This window comes from Colius striatus, chromosome 10 (genome assembly GCF_028858725.1).
Source record: "Colius striatus isolate bColStr4 chromosome 10, bColStr4.1.hap1, whole genome shotgun sequence".
Classification (NCBI taxonomy): domain Eukaryota; kingdom Metazoa; phylum Chordata; class Aves; order Coliiformes; family Coliidae; genus Colius; species Colius striatus.
In genome coordinates, this window is record NC_084768.1 from 3515699 (window position 1) to 3539594 (window position 23896).

Below are 23896 nucleotides of genomic sequence, written 5' to 3' on the forward strand. Positions count from 1 at the left end.
CATCTTAACCAGCACAGCACATCTTCCAGCTCCCCTAAGGAAGGGAGGAGGTGGAAGTCACAAGTGACTTCTGTGATTCTGTCTTATAATTGGTGTTTGGCCTCAAGGAACCAGATAAACCAAAGCAAAACCATCTAATATTCGTAGTAAGTGAGCGTCAGCATCCTGACATGTGGAAAAGACCCTCCCCAGTGGAAGTGAAACACTTGCTCTCTGATTCCTCTGTTGAATCCTGTGGGGTCCTATTCAGCCACCACTAAAATATTGACTTGTATTGTATACCTTCCCTTTGCTGTTCAAGGAAGCTCTTCTTGCTGAGGTAACTGTTCCCTTTGCTGTAAGGCATCTTTTGAGTAGAAAGAAGAGCTGAAGTGACTTTGCTTTGGTTTCCTCTGCTGGTGTTGCACCCAGTGCTTGATGCTCCACCTGCCTCTGAGAGAGATGGGGCTATGGTAAATTAATTCCTTCATGCAGGCAGGAGCTCAGAGGCTGTGAGACAGGATCTGCAAAGTGGCAAACTGCTGGAGATTTCTCCTGAAAGCTGGCACTGAAAATTAATGACAAAAGGGAAAAGGGACCTTTTTTTGCAAGCTTCTGCATCCAGTTAATTGCATATGTGGAAGGGAGGGCTGGGTCACTGTCTGCAGGAAGCTATTAGTCCTTTCCTCTTAAGGCATAATGATCAAGTACAAAGAAGCAGTTTTGAGATAACTCTTTCCTTGTGTCAAAAGCAGATTGTTGTGGGCAAACACTCTTCTCCTGGCTCCTGTCCTGGGCTGTCTTCTGCCAACATGTGCATAATGTCTGTCTCCTACTTTGTCCTCTTTCAGTTACACCAAGGGAGAGCTAGATATTTCATACATTACCTCAAGAATCATAGGTAAGTACTGCTTGCTGGACAAGGCAAACTCCTGGTATCCCAGGGTTGACAAGTCCAAGGAGGGGTGTGTGTGATGGTGCACACTCAGCCTGGCTGCTTCTTCCTTCTCTAGTGATGTCTTTCCCGGCTGAAGGCGTTGAGTTGGGGTTCAGGAACCACATTGAAGATGTGAGGACGTTTCTGGACTCCAGACATCCCGACCACTACACCGTCTTCAACTTGTCACCCAAGTACTATCGCAGTGCCAAGTTCCACAACCGGGTGAGTGTCCCCTGAGAGGGTGACAAGAGCAAGGGCTGAGCCTTCTAACTGAGGCCAAAAGGGCACTGGGGCCTGTCTCTGTGTATCCTGAGCATGGCAGAATGTAAGAGGATGGGAAAGAAATGACAGGTGTTTCGAAGCTGCTCTGGTTGATCCTGGGTTTTAGGGAGACCACAGGAATTCTAATCATCACTAGGAAACTCAGGGCGTGCATGATGCTTGTCTTAGGGGCATGTGAGGCTAGGTGGCATTGCACTAAGTTGAGGCTGTGCTGCTCTTGGCTCCTGCAGAGCTGGTAGAAGCTGCTGCAGGGAAATAAGGAGAAAGAAATTGCCAACAAAAGCAGGCAGGTTATTTTCATGTGGAATAATCCTTCAGTTGCACTTTAGTCAGGCAGGAGCCTTTAGGAGGCAAAGCACAGGACTGGAAACTGAATGAAAGGGGCATTTTGGCTCTTCCACTAACACGTGACTTTAAAAGACCTCACCTCCTCACTCTGCCCATTTTCCTCTCTAAAACCAGAAGAGCATACAGGGGCATGGCAAGGCTCTGGGTCATGAATGGCTTTTAGAGGAAATCTCTATGAAATACTTCTGTTGGGGTGCAAGATGAGAGCTGATCTTCCAGCAAACCTCCTGTTCTCTCCCTCTCCCACAGGACAGGGAGGATTTTGATTTTCTTCAACAACAACAAAAGGTTGCAAGGCTTAACCCTTGGTCAGAGTAAGCAAATCTCATGCAGCATAAGCCTCACTTCACTTTGATTTGAGGTAGAAGTCCTCATTTCGTTATAATTTGAAGCATAGCTGAATCTGTCTTCAGCAACTGCTCTGATCACCAGAAATCTCTCACACTTGAAGCACGTTTCTCAGTGGCAATCAGTAACCAGCCATGACTTCAAATATAAACAGATGAATGGGCAAGACTAATCCAAATATACCAAGGGCTCTGCATCTTCAGTTGTGGTGCATCGCTGTTGCAGTTGGTGAGAGGGGAATGATGGGTCTACTGTTGAAAGCTCAGCACTAAACATCCATTTGTGGACCTGGACACAACTCCTTGACCTGGACATAACTCCTCCTTCCCCTGTGCTTTATCTCCTACTCTGTCTACTTTATCTCTACTCTACTCAGCAGCTCAACACATGACTTTATACGTTCCTCTTGATTAGGTGCCTTGTAAGCTGGTGCTTTGACACACACAGGAAGAAAATGACTCAGCTTTTAATAAAAGATTATGCTTCTCAGGTTATGGGCTGGGAAATACCAGTGCCAGGTATTTTTCAGGAGAAGGAATTGTGCACAACACAATACATGAGATCAGACAAAACAGGACACAGTTGCAAATATGAGGTTGGACTTCATAGACATTGGGGAAAAAACACTAATGGGTGTCAAGGGGGTGAGTCTGGCTGAGGAGGCCAAATGAGCTGAGGTTTTGAGATGCACACTTGTTCTTTGGAGTGAGTTTCAAATTCCTATCTTCTTGAAAGCTTTGCTTATTTTTTTTCCTAAGCTCCCTTGCTGTGCAGTGGCATGGGAAGGAGATGTTTATGTCTTGCTGGGTCATTTTCCTGCCCTGATACAGCAGTTCAGGACACAAAGCTCCAGGTGCCCAGTCTGTTGAGGAGAAGAGGAGACTATGAACACTAAAACCTTCTGCTCAAACCTGGTTGTGCTTTGTTCTCCTCCTTGCCTCACCTCCCCAGCAGGAGAGGGCTGCTCAGGGAAGTGTGAGCAGTTTGGAAACATCTAACTCAAAGACAACTTTAAACAAAACCAAACTTGAGAGTCCCTGATGGGTCACATTCTTGGCTGTTGCCAAAACAAGCACTGGCTGCTTATTTCCAAAGCTGTAGTAGGAGTGCTGTTACTTTTCTGCAAGGTTGGCCTTCCTGAGTGGTTGGTGAGGTTATGTTTGAGATAAGTGTTACATAGTGTGTGTTTGATTTCCCAATTGCAAATCAGCAGGCGACTGTTTAATTACAGGCAGAGCAACCAGATAATTGCAGACTGTTAAGAGATGTGTATTATTTACATGGTATGTGATAATGGCTTTTCCAGATGCTTGACAGTCTATTGTCATGAGGTCTCTTCAGAAGACCTGTCAGTGAATGGATCACTGGTCATATTAGTTCTAACAGCCACTTGGAATCTGAATTGGGTTGTAGTGATCTAATTGCAAGTGGATGGTGTGCCTCTGGAAGCCTGCTGCAGAAGTATTTGGGGTTGAGAGGAGAAGCCTTTTGCTTGATAGAAAATAATCTGTGTCATACTATAAAATAGTTGATAATATTTCTGGCATCAGCATTCTGGCTCTGTTTAAGTCTTGAATAGATACTTGTGATTGTATTGCAGGTTTCCCAATGGTCTGTAAGTGCAGCAGTGTGTGCCCTGTCAGGTCTGGGGAACACAAAGCTGTCCCTGCGTTGGGGCTTTGCTGTGCAGTGAACCTTTGGGTGTTTTGTGCCCCCTTGGCCCTTCCTGAAAATGCACAGAAAAGGAATAGGCAAGGGAAAATCAAGTGTATACAACAGAAGAACTGCAATCAACTGCAGCTCTTGAGGCAGGAGAAGATGAGGGATGAGTGTGATGCCATAGAGAGGGGCAATAGGGACCGGTCATTGACTACCTTCCAAAGCTTGAGCTTGGTCTGACTCGTTGGATAGCTTCTACCATGCAAAGCTCAGTACTTCTCTGCTTTCACTCAGGATTCCTGGCTCTGCCATAAGATGTTGTGCAGGTATATGTAAGAGAGAATGATAAATATAAGTTTTATGAAACCTGGGGCACTTCCTTCCTCCGAGAGGGGAAAAGGTCAGGTGTGGAAATCATATGGCTGTTTAACAACATCTGGGCAAAGCATCTCCTTCCTGCCTCCGCTTCTCATTAAGCAGGATCCAAACATCAGCTGAGAGAGAGAACCAGTCCTTTGCCTGAGGACAAACCTTGTGATGTTCCTCCTTTAAATTTCTTCTTATTTTTTAATCATATTTCAATTAAAGCCAGATGAAACAGAGATGTCTGTAGAAGGGTGTTTGATGTGTATTATGACTCAGAACGACTACACTGACGAACAGCAACTAAACATGCTCTAGGATCTGTGGGTTTTCAGCTCTAAGAAGTCATTCATTTTTTTTCTGGCTCACATCTTCAAAAAGAAATCATATCTGAGTATGTACAGTTTTTTGTTTAACAGAAGTTTCCCTTTCAGCTGTCCCAATAGCTGTCAAACAGGGCTTGAAAAGTCTTAGGACACGTGACGACTGAGAACAACAGATGCTCGGTATCCTTTGAAAGCCAGAGCCGTGGTTTTTAGGGACAAGTTGTACAAAGGCTTTAGGCACAGCAGAAATCAATGCACTGCTGCCAGCCTGGAGTGTTGTGAAAGGCTGCTCAAGATGATCTGAGTGTACATGTTTAGGAATGCCTAGTCAGTGACAATGCATCGGTATCATGTTGTTGAACTCTTTCTTTGTCTCCTCATAACTCATCATGAAAGTCCCCAAGCAGAGTTATGCATGAGAAGAGATGGACTAGGCTCCAAGCACATAACTCTAGGCTGTGAAAGAGAAGCATGTTTCTTGGTAGGAAGCATTTGTATTGGCATGCCTTGCTTAATGCTGCTCTGAAACTGCCTGTTGTTCATCGTGTGGTTCCTGTAGGTGTCTGAATGTAGCTGGCCAGTACGACAGGCACCCAGTCTGCACAACCTCTATGCTGTCTGTAAGAACATGCACAACTGGCTACAGCAGAACCCCAAAAACGTCTGTGTCATCCACTGCATGGTAAGTAACCCAGAAAGGATCCACATTTTTAGACCTGTAAGTCATGTTGTGAGTCTGGACCCTGTGTACAGGGTTGGTGACAATGTCTAAAAGAAAAAGAACTGTAATAAAACCCTCATGGAAAGGGACCTCATCTTCCATGTGCAGCTGGGGAGCTGAGCTGGCACTGAACAAGAAGCAGGAATGCAAAGCAAGGGAAGTCATAATCATTCGAACAGTGAACTCCTAGAGCAAGAAGGTTGGAAAGGTTTTATGGTAAGTAGTAAGAGCAGCTCTGCAGAGAGAGACCTGGGAGTGCTGGTTGATAATAAACTAACCATGAGCCAGCAATGTGCCCTCGTGGGCAAGGTGGCCAATGGCAGCCTGGGGGCATCAAGAAGAGTGTGGGCAGCAGGTCAAGGGAGGTTCTGCTCCCCTCTACTCTGCCCTAGTGAGGCCTCATCTGGAGTCCTGTGTCCAGTTCTGGGCTCCTCAGCTCAAGAGGGACAGGGAAGTGCTGGAGAGAGGCCAGTGCAGGGACACCAAGATGATCAGGGGACTGGAACATCTTTCATATGAGGAAAGGCTGCGGGACCTGGGGCTGTTTAGTCTGGAGAAGAGGAGACTGAGGGGGGATCTTATTAACATTTATAAATATCTAAAGGGTGGGTGTCAGGAGGTTGGGACATCCCTCTTTTCTATAGTAGATAGTAACAGGACAAGGAGTGATGGGATGAAGCTGGAACACAAACAGTTCCATTTAAATATAAGAAGAAACTGTTTCAGTGTTTCAGTGAGAGAGCCCTGGCACAGGCTGCCCAGAGGGGTTGTGGAGGCTCCTTCCTTGGAGGGCTTCAAGCCCCACCTGGACACGTTCCTGTGTGACCTGATCTAGGTGACCCTGCTTCTGCAGGGGGGTTGGACTGGATGATCTCTAAAGGTCCCTTCCAACCCCACCATTCTGTGATGCTATGATAGTCTCAGGGCAAAATGCAGCCTCTAAGACTGAAGGTTACTGATGGAAGCTGGGGAGAAAACACAGAGTTGAGAATTCTGTTGAACTATGAAGCTGAGGTTGTTAAAGTCTCTTATGGCCACTACTTGTCAGACCTGGCCAAAGAAGCCCAGTTGCCTTCTGCTCCTCTTTGTGCACTACAGCTGAGGTGGTGCCCTAAATCTCCCCTGCGGGTTACTGAGTACCAGGGCAACGTGTAGATGGGATGTATGAGAGCAGCGTAGTTCTATCTGACTGACTTGTCATTCACCCCATACACCCTTTAGTATTGACAGTAATGCCCAAAAGGAGAGTTCTGGTTTGCTCCTGGAGCCCAAATTCAATCTGGGAGGCTGTCAGCCCTGATCAGCATAAACTGGAAGGAACAGAGGAAACGACTGATCCCAAACTGCATAGATGTTATGTGTGACTGGCATTTCTGCCTTGCATAGCCCAGCCAGCAGCTATGGCATATAAATTCCATCCCAACAGATGAAGATGCATGTGATGCCTCCAGTCCTGGAAATCTAGCTTGAGAATCCAATTCTCTTCCTGTCCTCTGAGCAAAGAATATCAGGGTAATGCTTTAAAGGACAAGGATGTGCTTTTCAACACTAAGAAGCCTGCAAAAGTCCACTCAGTTTATATGAACCTCAGGGATGGAACCTGGAGCGTGTGCTCATATATTCAGCCCTGGTATGGCAAGTCCTACAGTGTGGCTGGAATGCCTCAAAGGTGCCTGAAATAAGGAATTGCAAGGAGCCTGTATGACTTTTAATTTGTGTTTCAGACTTTGACAGTGACTGCCTGCCTGATGGGGCAGCAAGCTTCCCACTTCTTCCCTCTTAATGAGCCCTGACTTCTGGCATCTCTTGACAAGTGGGAGATGAGCTGGGTGGCATGATGCTCTGGTAGTCCTCAGCAGGTTCTCATACCCATCACTGCCCCATGAGTGTGCATCCAAAGCCAAGCAGGCATCACGCTGGGATTTGCATGAAACCTGGTGGAAGGGCTTTTTCTTATTGTTTGGCTTGCCAGAGCAGGGGTGTAGCCTATGTGGCTCATCTGCTCACGTGTCCCTGGGCATAGCAGGGACTTGGGGCACTGGGGATACTTTGATCTTTCTCCTGCTCCTTCTGTATTTCTTGCCTTTTTTTGTGTTGCTCTGACTCAGCAAACACATTTCCCTTCATTATCAGCTTAAAGAAAACACAGACTTGTTCAGGATCGATCTGTAGGTTGAGGACTCTGGAGCTGTCTGAGTGAGGGAGCCTTGGGCTGGATGGTTTTTTGTTGTTTGTGGACTCTTCTAGATTAAATTCCTCTTAGATGCCTGCCCTTGCTGTGGGATGGGTGTACTCTGACCCCTGTGCTCAGCTCCAGGCCCATGTTTCACATCATTATGGTATTACAGCTTGGGAGCAGCCATGAAACACCAACATTTGTAGACAAAATGTACTTCTGGGCTTTCAAAACAAGCCTAATCCACCCTCAGCTTTGACTGGGTATTATCTTAGCTTTGATCCAGGCCAGTGCTGCTTGCCCAAGCACGAGCTGTTAAACAAATGACACAGCACTGCAAACTCCTCCTCATCATGCAATCTTAATCCTAATCTTTCTGGAGAAAGTATTTTTTTGTGATGTAGAGTGTTCTGCTGAAATGTAAAGGCTGCCTCTGATCTGTCCATGTTTTTCTCCCCTGCCTCTTTCCTTGCCAGGATGGTCGCGCAGCCTCCGCCGTTCTGGTCAGTGCGATGTTCTGTTTCTGTCACCTCTTCTCTAATCCAGGCCCTGCTATGCAGTTGCTGAACACAAAGAGACCTGGAATTGTACTGTGGCCATCTCACAGGAGGTACAGTATCCTGGCTAAACCCTGTGCAAGCGAGTTCCTACTCCTCACACTAAAAACTGCCCTTGGCAATGCGTCGCAGCCCTTAAGCTGAGATGGGCATTCAGATTTCACTTTGATCCCCAGAAATCAATGATAAAATGATGACTGAGCACTGGAACAGGCTGTTCAGAGCGGCTCTGGGATCTCTATCCTTAGAGATTTTTGGCTGGGTATCACCCCAGTTCTGAGATACACCCTTGAGGTGAGTCCCGCTCCGAGCAGGGAGCTGGATCTGGTGGTGTTCAGAGATCTCTTCCAATCTGAATTATTCTCCTCTTTTACAAAATCATGCATGTGACCTGAAGGGTGTATATGCTGCATGGCCCAGCCTCTCCACCCAGACCAGCCTGAAGGTGCTGACAGGAGCTGACAACCTGGAAACTCCAGAGTTCTTATTGCAGCTTAAGCAGTACTTGTGCATTAGCTGTGGCACTTAATCAGTGAAGACCTGTCAAAGCTAATAGGGCTGCTTCCACTTTACCCACACTCATGTAATGGTGATGGAGGAGCAAAATCAAATATTCCAGTAGTTTTGCTGACTAGTCCAGTAAAGCTGACCAACCTGTAGTTAACAGGGCCTGGTTGAATCCCTCTTCCTTTGTCAGCTTCATCCTTACAGGAGCTTACACTGTAAAAATGTCTTTTTTACCATTTTCTCTAAGCAGAGGAGGGACTGCCTGTCTGAGCAAACCAAAGATAGTGTTATGTGTGCAATAATAATGAATCCTTCAGTTTATTCAGATAACTAAGTAATATACCTTTCAGTAGGTAACAATTCAGCCTGTAACAAAGTAGTTCATCTGCTACGTGTGTGTACAGGAGAAGCCAGACTTCTAGTGGTAAACCAGAAAAAACATTGCTCAGCACCTTCTCCCCTAAAAGGTGAGGAGAAACAATCTTCATCTCTGAGCTAAAGGCCAACTTCCTTCCCCTTGAACTCTTGTTGTTGAGATTAAACTGAAATGGAAGGGTGGATCGTGTGCCAGTTGCAAGGATGCTGGGGCACAGGGAAACTCCAGTCCTGGAGCTTCAGGGTGGGCTGCAAGCACGGAATGAAAACTGGCCAGCTGGGACAGAGATTTCAGTAACTGCTTTCTCTGTCTGCAGATACATAGGATACATTTGTGATCTAATAGCAGACAAGCCCATTGTTCCTCACTGCAAACCACTTACCATCAAGTCAGTCACCCTCAGCCCAGTGCCCTGTTTCAACAAGCAACGGAATGGCTGCCGGCCCTTCTGCGACATCCTCAGCGGAGAAACCCGCATCCTCACCACCTCCCAGGAGTACGAAAGGATGAAGTGAGTGGCTGCCTTCTCCTTAGGAGCTCAGTGCAAGGAGGCTTTTGTCTTGCTGTAGCCTGTCTGATATCTGTGCTGCTGTTGTTGCCTCATCAATGAAGCAGTGCATTTGTTAATTGAAGGTTGGTGCCTGCTGTTGAAGTGCCAGAGAGAAGCTGTTGTGCAGTGGGTACCTTCACAGAGATAGTTCAGTGCCATATTGGTTTGACCTGGGGAATATTTGTGTCTCAGCTAAGCCTGACAATAAGCAGAGTGCTGAATACACCTTCTGTTGGCTTGACCTGAAGGAGCTTTTGTGTTGACACCGTTGATGCGTGGTAATGGCATTGTGGAAGGGAGCTTAACGGTGGATTTCCTTCTCTTCCCCTCAAAGAGAATATCGTGTGCAAGAAGGGAAAGTCCTGATTCCACTGGGAGCCACTGTCCATGGAGATGTTGTTGTTTCTGTCTACCATATGAGATCAACCATTGGGGGACGCCTTCAAGCAAAAGTAGGAGTTTGTTTAACTTCTCTTGCAGTGGTAGAGGCAGCGTAGCTAACTAAGGGGTGGCAAAATGTGGGATCTGAGAACACACGTGGCATGTGTGATGGAAGTTTCCTTACTTGGCAGTACACATAACACAAATTTGAGTGCTGCCAAGTGAAAACAAAGAACTGCATATGGAGAAGTGCATGATGCCTCTGGAATCTTTCTATGGAGATGACGTCTGTTGATAGGATGTAGGATCCTTCAGGATGATGCAGAGGACAGCAACCATCCCTCAGTAACCAGCTCAGGGCAAACCACCACCAAAGCCTCTACCTATGCACTCTAAGAAGGTTTTTCTTCTGCTCAAATTAGAATAATGACTGAGCCTTTCTTCCTGCATGGTGTCTGTTTTGCTTGCCTTTGTCTTATTTGGTCACTAGGGGAAAAAGGCAACTTGTGTTTGGATTGAGCAATCATGGGGATAGGAAAGGCTGTTTAAGCCTCAGGCTGGTGAGGCAGCTGCCCTCTTCATAGCCAAAATGCCTCTTAATACCAGCAGATGAAAGAAGCAGGAGACGGTGGAAAGTGGGGAGAGAGAACCGAGGAGTGCTGGAATGAGCACACCCTGACGTCTCCTCCCCATGACATAGTACCTAAAGTGAACATGAGCGTTGGTCTGTGCTGTTCTGGGCTTTGAGACTGGCTTTAAAATACTGTTTTCTGTCTCTTGTAATGGTGGAAGATGAATTTCAGAGTAGAAAACTTGAATCTGCCGAAACGGAGTCAGTAGGTGTCGCACACAGTCTCTCCGTTGACCTTTGTAGTGATGAGGGTTAATTGGCTCCCTTGGTGAAACAACCTGTTAAACTGTGGGGACTTAAAGCACAAAAAGTGAGGGGAGAACCAAATTTTGTCTCACCTGCTTTGAGTATCACCTCATTGGCTCCCTGCAGATGGGTGCTGCATGGCTGGACTCTCACAACCAGCTGTGCATGGTGGTTCTGTCAGTTCTGACCTAAATGATGATTAAAAATGAGATGAGGTGGCTGTTAGCTTTGTCCTCACAAGAATCCCATAAAAATCAATCTGTGATCTCCAGCAGTCACTTTGTCCACTGATACCTCAATATTGAAGTTGCAGAGTGACCTTTCTTTTCCCTTCTTAATCTTAGTGCTGTTTGCTGTATAGATGGTGCTTTGCTGAAGCCTCTTGTGCAAGTGAAATGGTCTTATGTTTTCCTGGGGTACAAACCTGTTGCTCCAATGTATTTACTTGAGATATCAGTTTAATTAAAGTTCATGAATTTAAGTACTTCCTCAGTCTGGTGCTCTGTGGTTTTTTTCAGATGACCAACACACAAATATTCCAAATTCAATTTCACACTGGATTCATAGCCCTGGGAACAACCACCCTGAAATTCACCAAGTGAGTATTTTAAGCTGAACATTCATCAAACCTGAAGCATGAAAGACTCATGAAGGCTGAAGGAGGATACTCACAGATGGAATGTGAAGTCTGTGTGTGTGCATATATTGAGAGACTTTATATAGCTTTGCAGAAATGTCTTTTCCTCTTTAACTGTGAGGCTCTTGTCCTCTTTCAGGCCTGAGCTGGATGCCTGTGACTCTCCAGATAAATATCCTCAGCTCTTTCATGTTATACTGGACATAGAAATACAATCTGCTGACAGACAAACGGAATTAACTCCCCCATGGGAGAACTTCACGACAAAAGACATCAACCCAACCATTCTCTTCTCCTCCCATCAGGAGCATCAGGACACCCTTGCTTTGGCAGGTAAGAGCCACACAGGCTTGCAGGATCACACACACAATCACAGGATGGTTGGGGCTGGAAGGGACCTCTGGAGATCACCTAGTGCAACCCCCTGCTAGAGCAGATGCATGCTGAGCTTTGGTTTTGCTTCATTTTATTTATTCGGTGCTCTGTGCTGCAGGTAGAGGTGCCACTGATTCACCCCAGGATAACATAAGAAACGTTGGACAGAGTGCATTCTTCTCATCTCTCAGCTGGCAAGGTATGCAGGCTTGGTCTTTGGAGAGAAATCTGCTTTGAGCAAGATAAACAGCGTTCTTTTTTCTTCCCTTCCCTCCCTGGAGCACAGAGTCAGGCTGAAGGATCTGATTGTAACATGTCTTTCCCATTAGATCACAGTGTATTGCTGGTCACACCCTTATGTTGCAACTGAGTGGGAATTAATTTCCTACAGTGTCCTCTTCAAACATTGCCTGCTTGTGCCATATGTGACAGTTATTGATGTAGTTCTGGTGTGAAGCTTCCCTCGAGGCTCCCTGGGTGCTAGCACCAAATTGAAGCTGCCTTTTCCTCACGTTGAATGTAAATCTGTTATTGGTCTCTGTCATTTTTGTGTGGTGCTATGAGAATGTAGCCCTGAGAGTGATTGAGGTAATTTAAGAACACCTTGAAGATCTCACAGCACTGCTGAATGCAGAGCTCCTCCTCTGGCATCAGTGCCACAGGGGGTAGGAACTCTGTGAGAGGTCCTTGTGGGCACAGCTGGGAGGGTGGCTTCTGTCACCGCTCCTTTACAAACAGCCTTGTTTTGCCTGGCTTTTGGGGCACGGCTGGGGATCATCTTGGATACTTGGTCTTCACCCAGGGACTCATTCAGTTTGCATCGGTGGGCATCATACCTGCTGACTCTTCAGGCTTGAGGAGAGTCACTTAATCTCTGTTTCCTGATCAATAAAGCTGCCTCCTTACCACACAGACCAGCAAATGCTTTAACTTAATGTTTGCAAAGGACTCTTATTCTAAAACAGTCCAGCAAAACACTGCTGTGACATTCTCAGTGGCTTTTTGTTCTGCTTGTAAGCTGATTTTTGTGGCGTTCCTGCGATGACAAAACTAACAGCTCCCTAATTTTATTTTTAATCATCATTTAGATCAGAAATCTGACAAAAGTAGCTCTCACCCCACCTCAGAGGACCGAGCAGCGTTGGTGCACGAGGAAAGCGAGCAGTCAGATGACGAACTCTTGTCCCTTTCCAGTCAGCACAGTAATGCCAGCGGTGACAAGCCTCACGGGACGCCCAAACACAGCAAAAAGCACCAGGAGCCTCCAGCAGCTCCTCCTCCCGAAGACGTGGACCTGCTGGGCCTGGATGGTAGCCCTATGAGCAAGAGCTTTCCCTCGCAGCCCAGCGCGGCCCCGTCTAACTCAGACCTGCTGAATGATTTGTTTGGGGTGGGAGGGCCGAGCTGCCAGGCTCCAAGTGGGCAGCCCTCTGCCGAGGAGGTTTTCCCCGTGGGGGCACCTGGATCCGTGCACTCCACTCCCCGGCGCTCCGCAGCTTCTGCGTCCCCGTCCCCATCCCCGAGGGTGGCAGAAGGTAAATAGCAGCTGTGTCTGGTGCTCTGGGATCCCACCTGGGTGATCCAGATTCCTCTTGGGCACGCTCGTTTTGGGAGAATTAAGAGGTGCAAAGGGTTGCAGGAGGCCAGCCAGCTCCTCTGCTCTGAGGCAGGAGTCTGTGCACATCCCCAGTCGAGAGCACAAACCAGATTATCTAGTTTGTTCCCTAAAGTCTCTGCTGGAGCTCACCCAAGTGTTTGGCCGGCTCCTTACCCTGGCAACCACTGGAGATCATCAGTTTAGTTCTTACTATGTGTTCAGTAAAGAGAACATCTGTTCATCTAAAGAGAAAGTTTAAAAGCCTCTTAGGTTTTGGGTAGACCCATAGCAGTTTGGATTTGATTTCTCTTTTAACTTTAGTGGGTTTGCAGCTATGATGGTGGACATACCGTTTCTGGTCTTTCTGCAGACAAGATGGGCAATGTGAGAAGATCTTTTGCTACTTCAAAGACAGATTGAGACCAGGCTGGCAGAAGGGGTGGCTGGAATAGGTATGAGGAAGAGGGATCGTTTAGGAAGAGATGGAGACTCAGGACTGGAGGCAGGAGATGGGAGAAGAATAGAAATTTCAGTGGAAGAAATCGGGCCACTTGTATATGAGGAAAGTTCACCTGGCTGTGGCTGTTGTATGCTCCATCTGAGAACTTTTGCCCAGGGCTGGGGAGGCTGTGCAGACACACACCTCACAAGGCAGAGGTGCAGCAGCAACGTCAGGGAGGGATTTCTGGATATTGCTGTTGAGCTTTGCAGAGCCAGATCAGTGCTTGAATGGAAAAGCATCACATAGCTAAATTGTCCCAAGCCAGGAAAAGCAAGAATAAGAGCTTGTCAGGTCAGTAAAGACTAGTAATTTATTAGGTATCTTCAACAATGAGTAACATGAGTAACAAGCAGCATCTCTAACACACATCTCTAACATCTCTAGCTTCTCAGGATTGATTTCTTGCAGTAGTATCTATTGACTCTTTCTCTGTTCAGGATGCTCTTTACCTTAAGCTTGTTGGCAAGTAAGAATCTGTGTGGCTTTATAGGAGTTTCTCCTGTTGGTTGGGTTTGTGGGTGGTTTTTGCACGTGAAAGGCAGTAGGTTAAACCAATTGATCAGAAGCAGAGTTACAGAATGAACTGGGTTTTTGTAACAAGTGATGCTACGTAGGAAAGATACCAGTTGTTTCCTAAAGCTGTTTATAAAAGATGGTCCTTTTACCCTTGATGTGTATAAGTTTGGACAGCCTGAAATCCTCTTGGACTGCATTCAGCTCTTGAGAGGAAGCAGGAATTGCAGCAGGGTGCTAACTCCAAGCTCCAGGCTGTCCTGTGCCATCCACTTCTGCATTGGCAGTATTTGCCAGTTGAAACTTCATCTGAGGTGCCCAAGTACCCAAACACTCGCTTTGATTGCTCCTAAATTCAGCCTCTCTCCTTGGAAAAGACAGATGGGATCAACAAATGTGTTGCCATGACCAAGTGATGTGGCTTTCTGAGTCCCCTTGAATTTGGCTTGGGTACTGATAGCTTCCATTTGCTCTCCCACAGTCTCATGCTGTCTCCTATTTGGTATCTGCAGCTATTAGGTTTTCTTCTCCACACACCAGTGTCTTGTAAAATGAATGTGCTTCAGGGTAAAGTCAACGATTTAGTTTTCACAACTATGTTTTTGCAGCCACTGCCTTTGATCCATTTGGAAGTAGCCCTAAGCAAACTGGTCCAGACCTCCTGGGTTCCTTTCTTGGTTCATCGGCTGTCCCTGGTGATCCTTTCCTTCAAGCAACAAGAAGCCCTTCACCAACTGTGCACAGCGATCCCTTTCACATGGGTAAGAAAGTCAGGCTCTTCTAGTCTATTTAAGTAAACACAGAGGGCTGCTTTTAAGCACTGATGGAGCCACTAAGTACAAACTGATGCTTTCCCTAAAACAGCTCTAAACCACAGAAACCCCACTAAAGAGGAAAAAGCTTTTTTTGTCTCCAGACTTAAAGCATGTTCATAATTTGAAGTGTAGTAGGATGAGACTAGTTTTGCTCAAGTCTTATACTTAATTAATAAGCTTTTTGTGTATGTGAGGAAAAAAGAGACTGTGAATAGTGTCTGCTTTCATATTCCTGTGGTTGTGAGGTCTTGTTTGAACCAAACTGCCATTAATTGAGCTAAACAGAGCGTGGCATATTAAGCCTGCTAAAGAAAACACATCCTTTTGGTGATTTTAGTTACAGGCATCTGCTTGCTTTAGTTCTGATAGCAATCCTGGCCAAATTCACTGTTGAATTTGACTCTTACTTGAAGAGAGGGATTTTTTTTCTTCTTTTTTGTTCCTTTATTGGCCTTCTTTCTTCTCTTTGTTTGAAATGTTCCTCAGTTTTCCCCTTCTCCCCCGTGCCAAAATGTCATGTTGTAACCTCCTCTGAAACACATTCAGATATGAATTTGTTTGTGTCTGATCATCAAACACACGTCCCTTGGGTGCCAAAATGACAAAGGAGGGAACTAGTGTGCCGCTGGCACTGCTCACACCCTTGCTTTGCCAAGCTGGGCTATTGGGTATTAACTGTGTGAAAGAAGATGGTTGGGTCACACTTGGAGCTGGCTGCACTAATGAAAGGAATTTAAATGGTATCCCAGCATGATGAGGTCTTGAATTACAGCACGAGTATCTGCAGATAATGAAATGCTGGCAGGGTGAGCTGCATAGACATACAGGCTTTATTTGATGCAGGGTTAAAGGAAGGACTGTGAATGTTCTCCATGGTTTACAGCTGTGTGGGCTGCTTTGCTGAATTGTTTCTCTCCATCCTTGCCCTTCACATGTTGGATATTCCCTTGGGTTGAGGTGTATCCAGAAACACGAACCCCCATGTGTTATTCTGGTGGTGAGGTTTATGACTGAAGTATATAAGCTCTCTGACTAAAGCTATCATAAACACTGCCCATCTGTGTCTTCCCCCACTTACCTCTGCACAGTATGAGCTCAGGGGAAAAAAAAGAGTTACATTTGTAATGCCCATCATGGGATGGGGAGGGGGCAATTTAACTTTGAACTAGCAGATGTTAGATGGACATAGTTGTGTCTCCTTGCTCTTCAGAGACACTGGGTTATGTTGGTTTTGCTGTACTACTGTGAGATATTTATGTGCAATCATTCTGCTTAGCTTCTAGCACACCAACGGTTTCCATACAACCAGATGTTTCGGGTGGTTGGGACTGGCCCAACAAACCAGGTATGTACACTGAAATTCAAGGCATTTAACAGAGAGCACTTAAGGAGCCCTGAGAGAGGAGAGACAGGGAAATTTCCACCAGAGACTGCAGAGAGCACGTTCCCTCTTTCTTGCTGCTTAGCGCTCTGACTGATAAAACATCAGTCAAGGTTTCAGTCTCGTCTAAAGTGCAGCAGGTACCCTGGAACTGTTATAGAACCATAAAAGCATAGGCTGGAAGAGACCATTGAGTCCAACCTTTGTCCTAGCCTTACCAACCACTAGACCACCTCCCTAAGTACAAAATGAAGTACAAGTTGTCTCGTACAACAACCGATGAGACTCATTAGTACAAGTTGTCTTCATCTCCCAGGCATACAGCTGAGGACCTGGCTAGGGACTACCAAACTTTCTCTGTCCAAAAAAAGTATCAGTGTTTCTTTCCTGGAGAAAGCAGGGCCTGAAGCAGGACAGGTGCTTGGTGAGGATACACATAGCTGTGTTTCATTCCAGCCACGAGAAGGTTCTAGGAAGCGTTGCTGGGATGCCTCTAAATAATAGCACGATTCTTTCTAATCTTGGGAGTAGATCTCCTACCAAAAGTTGCTTCCTGAAGGCTTCTGGTTCTTAAAATATATCCACTTGTCATAATGACTCTGTTAGTGCAGACAGTCTAGGGAACATTCTTGTTGCTGAGCCTAATTATGAGTGGGTGTGCAACTAGTCTGGGCCAACACTGAGCTGAGACTGTGTAGGAACCTGACAATACTACAGTTAATTTTAACACCAGTCTTTGACATCAATGTGACTGAGCACTGGGTAAGAGCTGCACTCATGTAAAATAGGGATAAAAGCTGAGATTTTTTTTCTTTTATATACATATATATATATATAACTTTTCCCTTTAAGGTGGCCTAGGAATGGGAAGCAAGTCAGCTGCCACCAGTCCTACAGGATCCCTCCACAGTACTCCTACTCATCAGCCTAAACCCCAAACGCTGGATCCATTTGCTGATCTGGGCACTCTTGGAGCAAGTTTAGCAGGTTTGCATCCCTTCTTCAAAATAAAAGAGAAATTAAAACGTGCCAGCTCTGTTTTAGGGAAAAAGGAGGAGCAGCCCAGTATGTGACAGAGGGTCCTTGCAGCCTACCCTTATGCCTGTGCTGCTTTCTGGCTTTACCTTCTGCCTGATTCCCTGTAATCTCTCACAAATCTGTGCTTGTACTGATCCTCCATAAAAAAACCCCAAACTTGTTGGGACCTCAGCAGGCTACATGGGTTGGAAAGTGTAACCTCTAGCTCGTAAGTCTGAACAGTTTCTGGGTAAGGATGCTCTCTGTTTAACCCCAACTGCAGCACTGTTGCTACAGACCTTGGAGCAGCACCTGGGAGAAGCCTCTGGGTCTTCAAAGCTTCAAACATCCCTGAGGGATTGTTTCCTTCTAGACTTGACTCATTTTTGTCCTTTGTGAGGAAAGCTGTGGAACCTCACAAATCTACCTCCAGTTTGCAGTACTATCTGAAGGCAGAGTCTGAACCCATTTTTGTCTGCACTGGGCTACAATGGGCTGTTTATTTGACTGCTTGGACAAGCATTTTTTCCCCCCCTCTTGTTTTATCTCAGGAAAACATCAGCAAACCCTCATCCCCAGCATTAAAAAGGCAGTTCTGACAAATTGAGTTTCCCTTAAACCCCCCAGCATGGCAGCTTCTCTGTCTTCTGGTAAATAGATTTTTCTTCCTTTTGTCAGTGCCCTCAGCTCTTTGCAAGCCATTGTGGTTTTAGCTGCTGTTTGTTTTCTCCTTTGCGTCAGTACCAGCATGGTTCTGGAATTAGGTTTCCCAGTTCCCTCTGCTGGATCACTCGCTGCTCTGCAGGAGCAAAATAAAAGCTGTGCCAAGAGCCGTGTCAGAGCCATCGAGGTGCTTTTAAAACGTGTTCTCTGGCAAAGTTATGGAGCTTAAAAACAAACGCCTTGGCATCCGCAGGATATTTAACCACGGTTTTGTTGTGTGTGACTAAGTCGAAAGCGCTTCTCCCACTTTCCATGACACATTTCAGAGCTCAAAGTTGAGTGGGGATGTTAGATAATAAAACATTAACACTGTGTACCTCCTGCCAGAAACTGAGCCAGAGGAGAATCCCTTAAAGTAACAGGGTGCTGAAACACAGGGCTCTGGGGGATGATATTACATCAGCACTGCATCAGATGTTGTCATTTGAACGTACATGAGCTGGTTGATGTTGCCCCCGTGACAGACACTCAGCTGTGGCTCCCAGTTAGCTGCACTGTAGCTTTCCCCAATGAGCTGCTGCTCCAGTGCCTGTGCAGTTGTCAAAGGCAGGTGCTGTGCTTTGAGCAGCTCACAGAGAGAAGTGACAGGAAAGTCAAACGGCTTCGCTTGACGCTGCAAAAATCAATTAGTGGCAGGGCTGAAAACAGAAGCCAGCTCCTGGGGGACTTCATTCAGGTTCTCTTTTTGGAAGGTAAGTCAGTAGCCTGTTTGCTAATGCCCTCTGTCCTCTGCAGGTGGCCCTTCGTTTGCCAGTAAGCCCACCACGCCGACGGGCATGGGTGGAGGATTCCCACCCTCGCCACAGAAACCCTCTCCCCAGCCCATGGGCGGCAGCGGTTGGCAGCAAGGAGCTGGCTATGGCTGGCAGCAGGCAGCAACCAAAGGCCAGCCCAGCATGCCTCATGCCTCCCCTCAGAACAAGCCCAATTACAACGTGAGCTTCTCAGCCATGCCGGGAGCGCCAAGCGAGCGTGGAAAAGGCCCAGCTAACGTGGGTAAGCTCAGAGCTCAGCAGCCAAAGGGCTGCCTCCTCCTTTGGTGCTCAAACACCTCAACGGCCTAAGGGGTCTAAGCAAGTCGTGCTGATCACTTGATGATACAGGAACTTCAGTGTTGATTCTCCCATCCTAGACTCTAAGACAACCTGTAGTCCAAGTGGGCTTCAATAACAATAACTCCAAAGCAACGTTAGCCTGTACCCCTTTTATGAGAACCTACACGCTCACTGGCACTGGGAGATTGTTACAGCGCTGGGGGTGGCAGGGGGAGTGTGGCTTGGGTAGAAAAGTGGTGTTAAATCAACTTGTATTGTGATAACAACTTCAAAGCTTTTTGTTTCCCAAGATTCAAAACCAAAAGTGTCTGCAGATTTTGAAGATCTATTATCTGGTCAAGGTTTTAATGCTCACAAGGACAAGAAGGGTCCCAAAACAATAGCTGAGATGAGAAAAGAAGAAATGGCTAAGGAGATGGACCCTGAGAAGCTAAAAGTAGGCAACATTCTTGTTTATGCTCTTACAGTCATTCAGTGTGTCCTTAGTTCTCCTCATGCTGCCCCTTCTGACAAAGCCAGGTTTCGGTGCTATGAAGGATGAGATTGCCTTGGGGCAGACTGTGAGAACTTCTTGCTGCTTGTTCATATGATAAATTCTTATGCCTTCCCTGGAGATGTGAATGTCCCTTGGAATAGATTTAAAACTCCAGGGTTACATTTGTGTCCTGAACTAGACTGTAGCAAACAGTGGCTTGCTCGGTGTTACTATCAGGGCTGTTGGTTTTCCACATTACTCCAGACCTGATTAGAAGGCTCAGCTAATTAAACTAACCCTCTGTCTCATTAATCTTGCCTGCTTTGCAATTCTCTTGCCTCTCCTCAATAAATTGCCAAACCACACATTTGTTATGAAGGAAATTCAGTCTGCCCAATTCTACGTTTAAAATGTGAAACCACGAAGTGCAATTCGAGAAGGATACAGAAGTGAGAGGAAGAGCCCAAGCAAAAGCCAGGCAAACTTGTGGAAAGCAGAACAAGTGATTTAGTTCTACAATCATTTTTACCTTGTGGAAATGTTTTAACCTTTGCAAAGTGTGTGCCAGCAACCAAGCTGAACACAATTATCAGCCACGTGTACCCAAGCCAGACAGGCCATTGAGCAGGCAGTGGTTTGCCCAGTTCATAAGCCATACACCTTCAGCATTCCTGTGCTACAACTTAATATGTGCAACATTTTTCCCCCCAGATATCACCAAAGCACCCGGCTGAGTCTCCCTTCTCAATACAATTCCCTTTGCTCTGGTGCATTTTATTTCATTGGGTCACTTCAGCCTAGAACTGTTCAGTCTATTTACACCTTGTTTTTCACGCATGCTTCCCTTTCCTCCTCCTTTTCCCTAGCCATGGGCTATGATGGCAACCACTAAAGGGGGACTACATCATCTAGGAGAGTGGACTACCTAATACTTTATTTGCTGCATTGCAGGTAGCAAAGGGGCAAGGGAAGAGAATTGAGGCTTCTGACTTAGAGCTTAAAAAGATTTGTATTGAAGCCAGCCTTTGACATGAGTTTTCAGAAGGCTTAACTGTAGCCATACACAAAAGGTACCCATCCACAGCAGGGTTCTAGCTGAGCTTACTTTGGGTGTGCAATTAAGCTTGCTAAAGAGCCACATGGTTAAACATTTTCTTCATCTTTTGACTGTTCCATCTAATAACTGCTCATGAGTATTACCAACCTTGTAGCAGAGATGTTGCCCAAGGTGTGTCTGAACTGCCGAGCAGTGATGTAAAACTTAATGAGAAAGTAGAGACTGACCTTCCAAAGGTTTGCTAAAGCTTGGAAAGAAATGTGTCCTTCATGCTCCCTGGAGTCATTGCTATTCAAATGAAGAAACTTTATCCTACTGGAATACCTAACGGAAGGCATAAATTGAGACTCTCATTCTTCTCTGCAGATCCTGGAATGGATTGAAGGGAAGGAGAGAAATATAAGAGCCCTGCTGTCCACCATGCATACAGTCTTATGGGCAGGGGAGACCAAGTGGAAACCTGTTAGTATGGCAGATCTTGTTACGCCAGAGCAGGTGAAGAAGGTCTACCGGCGGGCAGTGCTTGTCGTGCATCCCGACAAGGTGAGGTCTGCCTGCTTCCACGTTGTTCACAAGTCATTACTGTTCTCTTCAGTATGGACTGTTGAATGTGATTGCTGAATTTTTTGGTGCAAACAGCTTTGAGGAAAGTAGTTCAAGGTTTTTTCCAGTTTCTGAAAGGTGAGAAACTCTAAGCACTCCCAGCCCCAAGACTCTGCTTGGTACATACTGCTCCAAGCAACAGAGGTTCAGGTCTCCAGGTTTTGTCACCCTGACTTTGACTCTAAACCATTCTGGTGGTGAACAACAGTCCAGAATATTGTGCTTGCTGAAGGAGATGAGGGTGTGATAAAGGTATATGAAAGGATATGGGTCTTAAAGTCAATCTTCTAAACTGGAAGAATCAAGCAGCGTGCAACGATGCCATCTGAGAAACCCTGTGGTAATGATGAAGCTTCCACTTTTAAACAACTATAGACTCTGAGAGTTTCAGGGCAGGGGGCCAAGGCTTGAGAAGATGTGGGCTGCCCAGAGGCTTGCAGGAATACGGCTTTTATCAAGGAACTGGGTACAGGTGACAGCTCTTTCCCTTCAGTGCAGGTAAAATGCCTCTTGCAAAGCTTAGCTTAATTTTTCTTTGCCCTTGGGACTACAGTGCTTTATCACACTTGAGGGGTTGTCAGCTCAGAAGGAGCAGAAGAGCTGATAAATTCTTAAGCTGTAAACAAGGTAAGCAGCCCTCAACAGCAGCTTCTTCTTGTTAAAGAAGAAGTGAAGAACGTTTGAGGGAAGCGCTCGGTAATCTAGCTGCACAAATGTCAACTTTTTGTCGGCTGATTTGACAGATGTGATCTCTCTCTCTCTCTGTTTTATTCCAGGCTACTGGGCAGCCATATGAACAATATGCAAAGATGATATTTATGGAGCTTAATGATGCCTGGTCAGAATTTGAAAACCAAGGACAAAAACCCTTGTATTAGGTACTTTCTCAGTCCCCACCACAGACCTGTGCTAGTGCTTATTTAGTCTCTTGTCACAAATGTCACGGATCAACCAAACTCTGGCTGGAAACTCAGAGGTTTCAGAAAACAAAGAGCCTAATACTTACCATGAAGAACAAGAGAAAGGTTTCCTTCTCCTTGTATCAAGAATCCTGAGCTCAGAGGAACTCTAGCTGCCTGGCTTGCCCCATGAGAGCCACGGGGTTACAGTTTCTTCTAACTTTTGTGATTTTCTTTGGATTCAAGTAGGGCAAGAGAGAACACATTGTGTGAAGAGGTGGAATTGTTCTGTCTCCAACACAGTGTAGCTGGTGAATTGCCTACATTATTTATTTCCTTTCTTTTTTTTTTGGTGATATGGCAACTCTTCAGTCGAGTTCAACAACAGATGGTGAAGCCCAAACTTTGATGCACTTCCTCCCTAAGTTTGGTTCAAACTTTATCAAATTAAAGTGCTCACTCAGACATGGTTTAGGCACACTTCTAACAGTCACCATTTGCTGCTTAATTGCTCATGTAATATAGAATGCCTGAATAGAGACAAAAGCTGAATCCTGAGTTAGACCAGCGTGGCAGCTGCCAGCTGCCTTGCACATTAACACTGTACTTCACCTCCCAGTCCAGCAGTGAAATGTGCGGAAGAAATTCCTCAGTATTATGGAGCAAGTGTCTTTTAGAGCAAGCAACAAATAATTGATGTTAAACAGCACCTTGTTGGTTTGTTAAACAGCAGTTCTGGGGGAATAGGGAATTGGGGGGGGGTAGGGTGAACCCACATTTGTAAAAGCGAGGAGTGAGCACGTACTGCATTTCCCATGAGGTCCTCATTAATAGCTTGAAACCATCAAACAAAAGAAATACCAACAAGCTAAAACTCTGCTGCTAAGTTTTAGAAACTTCCTGGTCTATAGGTAACACTTCCTCTCCTGAGGATTCAGAAGTCTTTTTCCAGCCCACTTGTATCACCTCTATGCCTTTATCAGCTGCAGAGCACTTGGCTAAGGCTCTTTGCAGAACGCAACCTGTTGCAACTTCACTTTTCAGACCATGGTGTACAAGCTGTCAGGTAGACATCTGTGGACCAGGTCTGGGTTTTGAGGTAAATACAGTGCAAATTTATTATCTTCAAAGTTTATATTGGACCAAAGCAATAATATAGCAAGGAAATATCTCGGTTGCTAAAGCTGAAGCAGCTCTCCTAGTTTAAAAGCAAGTTACACTCCTCACCCCGAATTCTGGCATTCTTCTTTTGTACAATAACAAAAGCTAGCAGTTTATTTAGCAACACGTTGTATCTGTAGTTGAGCTTTGAAAGGGCAGGAAATCACTTGTATTTACTGCTTCAGGAACAGGTTGCCATCTGATGTGAGTCTTTAAAGCTGGTGTTTTTTTTAAAGACAATCCACTTGTTGCACTTACGTTTTCAAATGGCAACACTTTTCCTGCAAAGACGGTGTGTCAAAGTACATTGCTTTCTGTACAAAAGTCATCCTTTTGTTGTATTGGTCCATTATTTACTACCATTAATTGAAAATGTGAAACCAACGCCTAGGTCTCCTTTTATATAAAAGACCTTAAGATACTAGTAACAAACTGGATGTTATTTATTAATGTTTTGATCCAGTACGTGCTTGTCTTATTTAAATGAGATAACTGGAATGTGAATCATGTTCCTGTGACTTGTTGGTTTACTGTTTCTCATTCACATTTGTAGATATCGTGACCTATGCCTATATAATAAAAAGGATCTCATTACTATAAGGTACTTTTTTAATGATGAAAACTACATTAGCTTTGTATCAAGTTTGCCATGGCACATAACTCTGGATACTCATGTGTTCACAGAATACAAACCCA

At 45.6% G+C, this 23896-nt stretch overlaps 1 protein-coding gene across 1 annotated transcript in view; it reads left to right on the plus strand.

Annotated features, from left to right (window-relative positions):
• The window catches only part of DNAJC6 (DnaJ heat shock protein family (Hsp40) member C6), a 36735-nt gene extending 14439 nt beyond the window's left edge, over nucleotides 1–22296 (plus strand). Inside the window, exons 3-19 of the mRNA XM_062004294.1 lie at nucleotides 831–880; nucleotides 993–1141; nucleotides 4805–4927; nucleotides 7619–7752; nucleotides 8899–9093; nucleotides 9467–9584; nucleotides 10909–10988; nucleotides 11167–11360; nucleotides 11521–11601; nucleotides 12491–12937; nucleotides 14623–14775; nucleotides 16106–16174; nucleotides 17063–17197; nucleotides 18686–18946; nucleotides 19296–19441; nucleotides 20904–21080; nucleotides 21917–22296. Coding sequence (XP_061860278.1) covers nucleotides 831–880; nucleotides 993–1141; nucleotides 4805–4927; nucleotides 7619–7752; nucleotides 8899–9093; nucleotides 9467–9584; nucleotides 10909–10988; nucleotides 11167–11360; nucleotides 11521–11601; nucleotides 12491–12937; nucleotides 14623–14775; nucleotides 16106–16174; nucleotides 17063–17197; nucleotides 18686–18946; nucleotides 19296–19441; nucleotides 20904–21080; nucleotides 21917–22018 — 2614 coding nt within the window. The 3' untranslated portion in view covers nucleotides 22019–22296. The remainder of the gene's footprint in view (nucleotides 1–830; nucleotides 881–992; nucleotides 1142–4804; nucleotides 4928–7618; nucleotides 7753–8898; nucleotides 9094–9466; nucleotides 9585–10908; nucleotides 10989–11166; nucleotides 11361–11520; nucleotides 11602–12490; nucleotides 12938–14622; nucleotides 14776–16105; nucleotides 16175–17062; nucleotides 17198–18685; nucleotides 18947–19295; nucleotides 19442–20903; nucleotides 21081–21916) is intronic.
• The last annotated feature ends 1600 nt before the right edge of the window (nucleotides 22297–23896 follow it).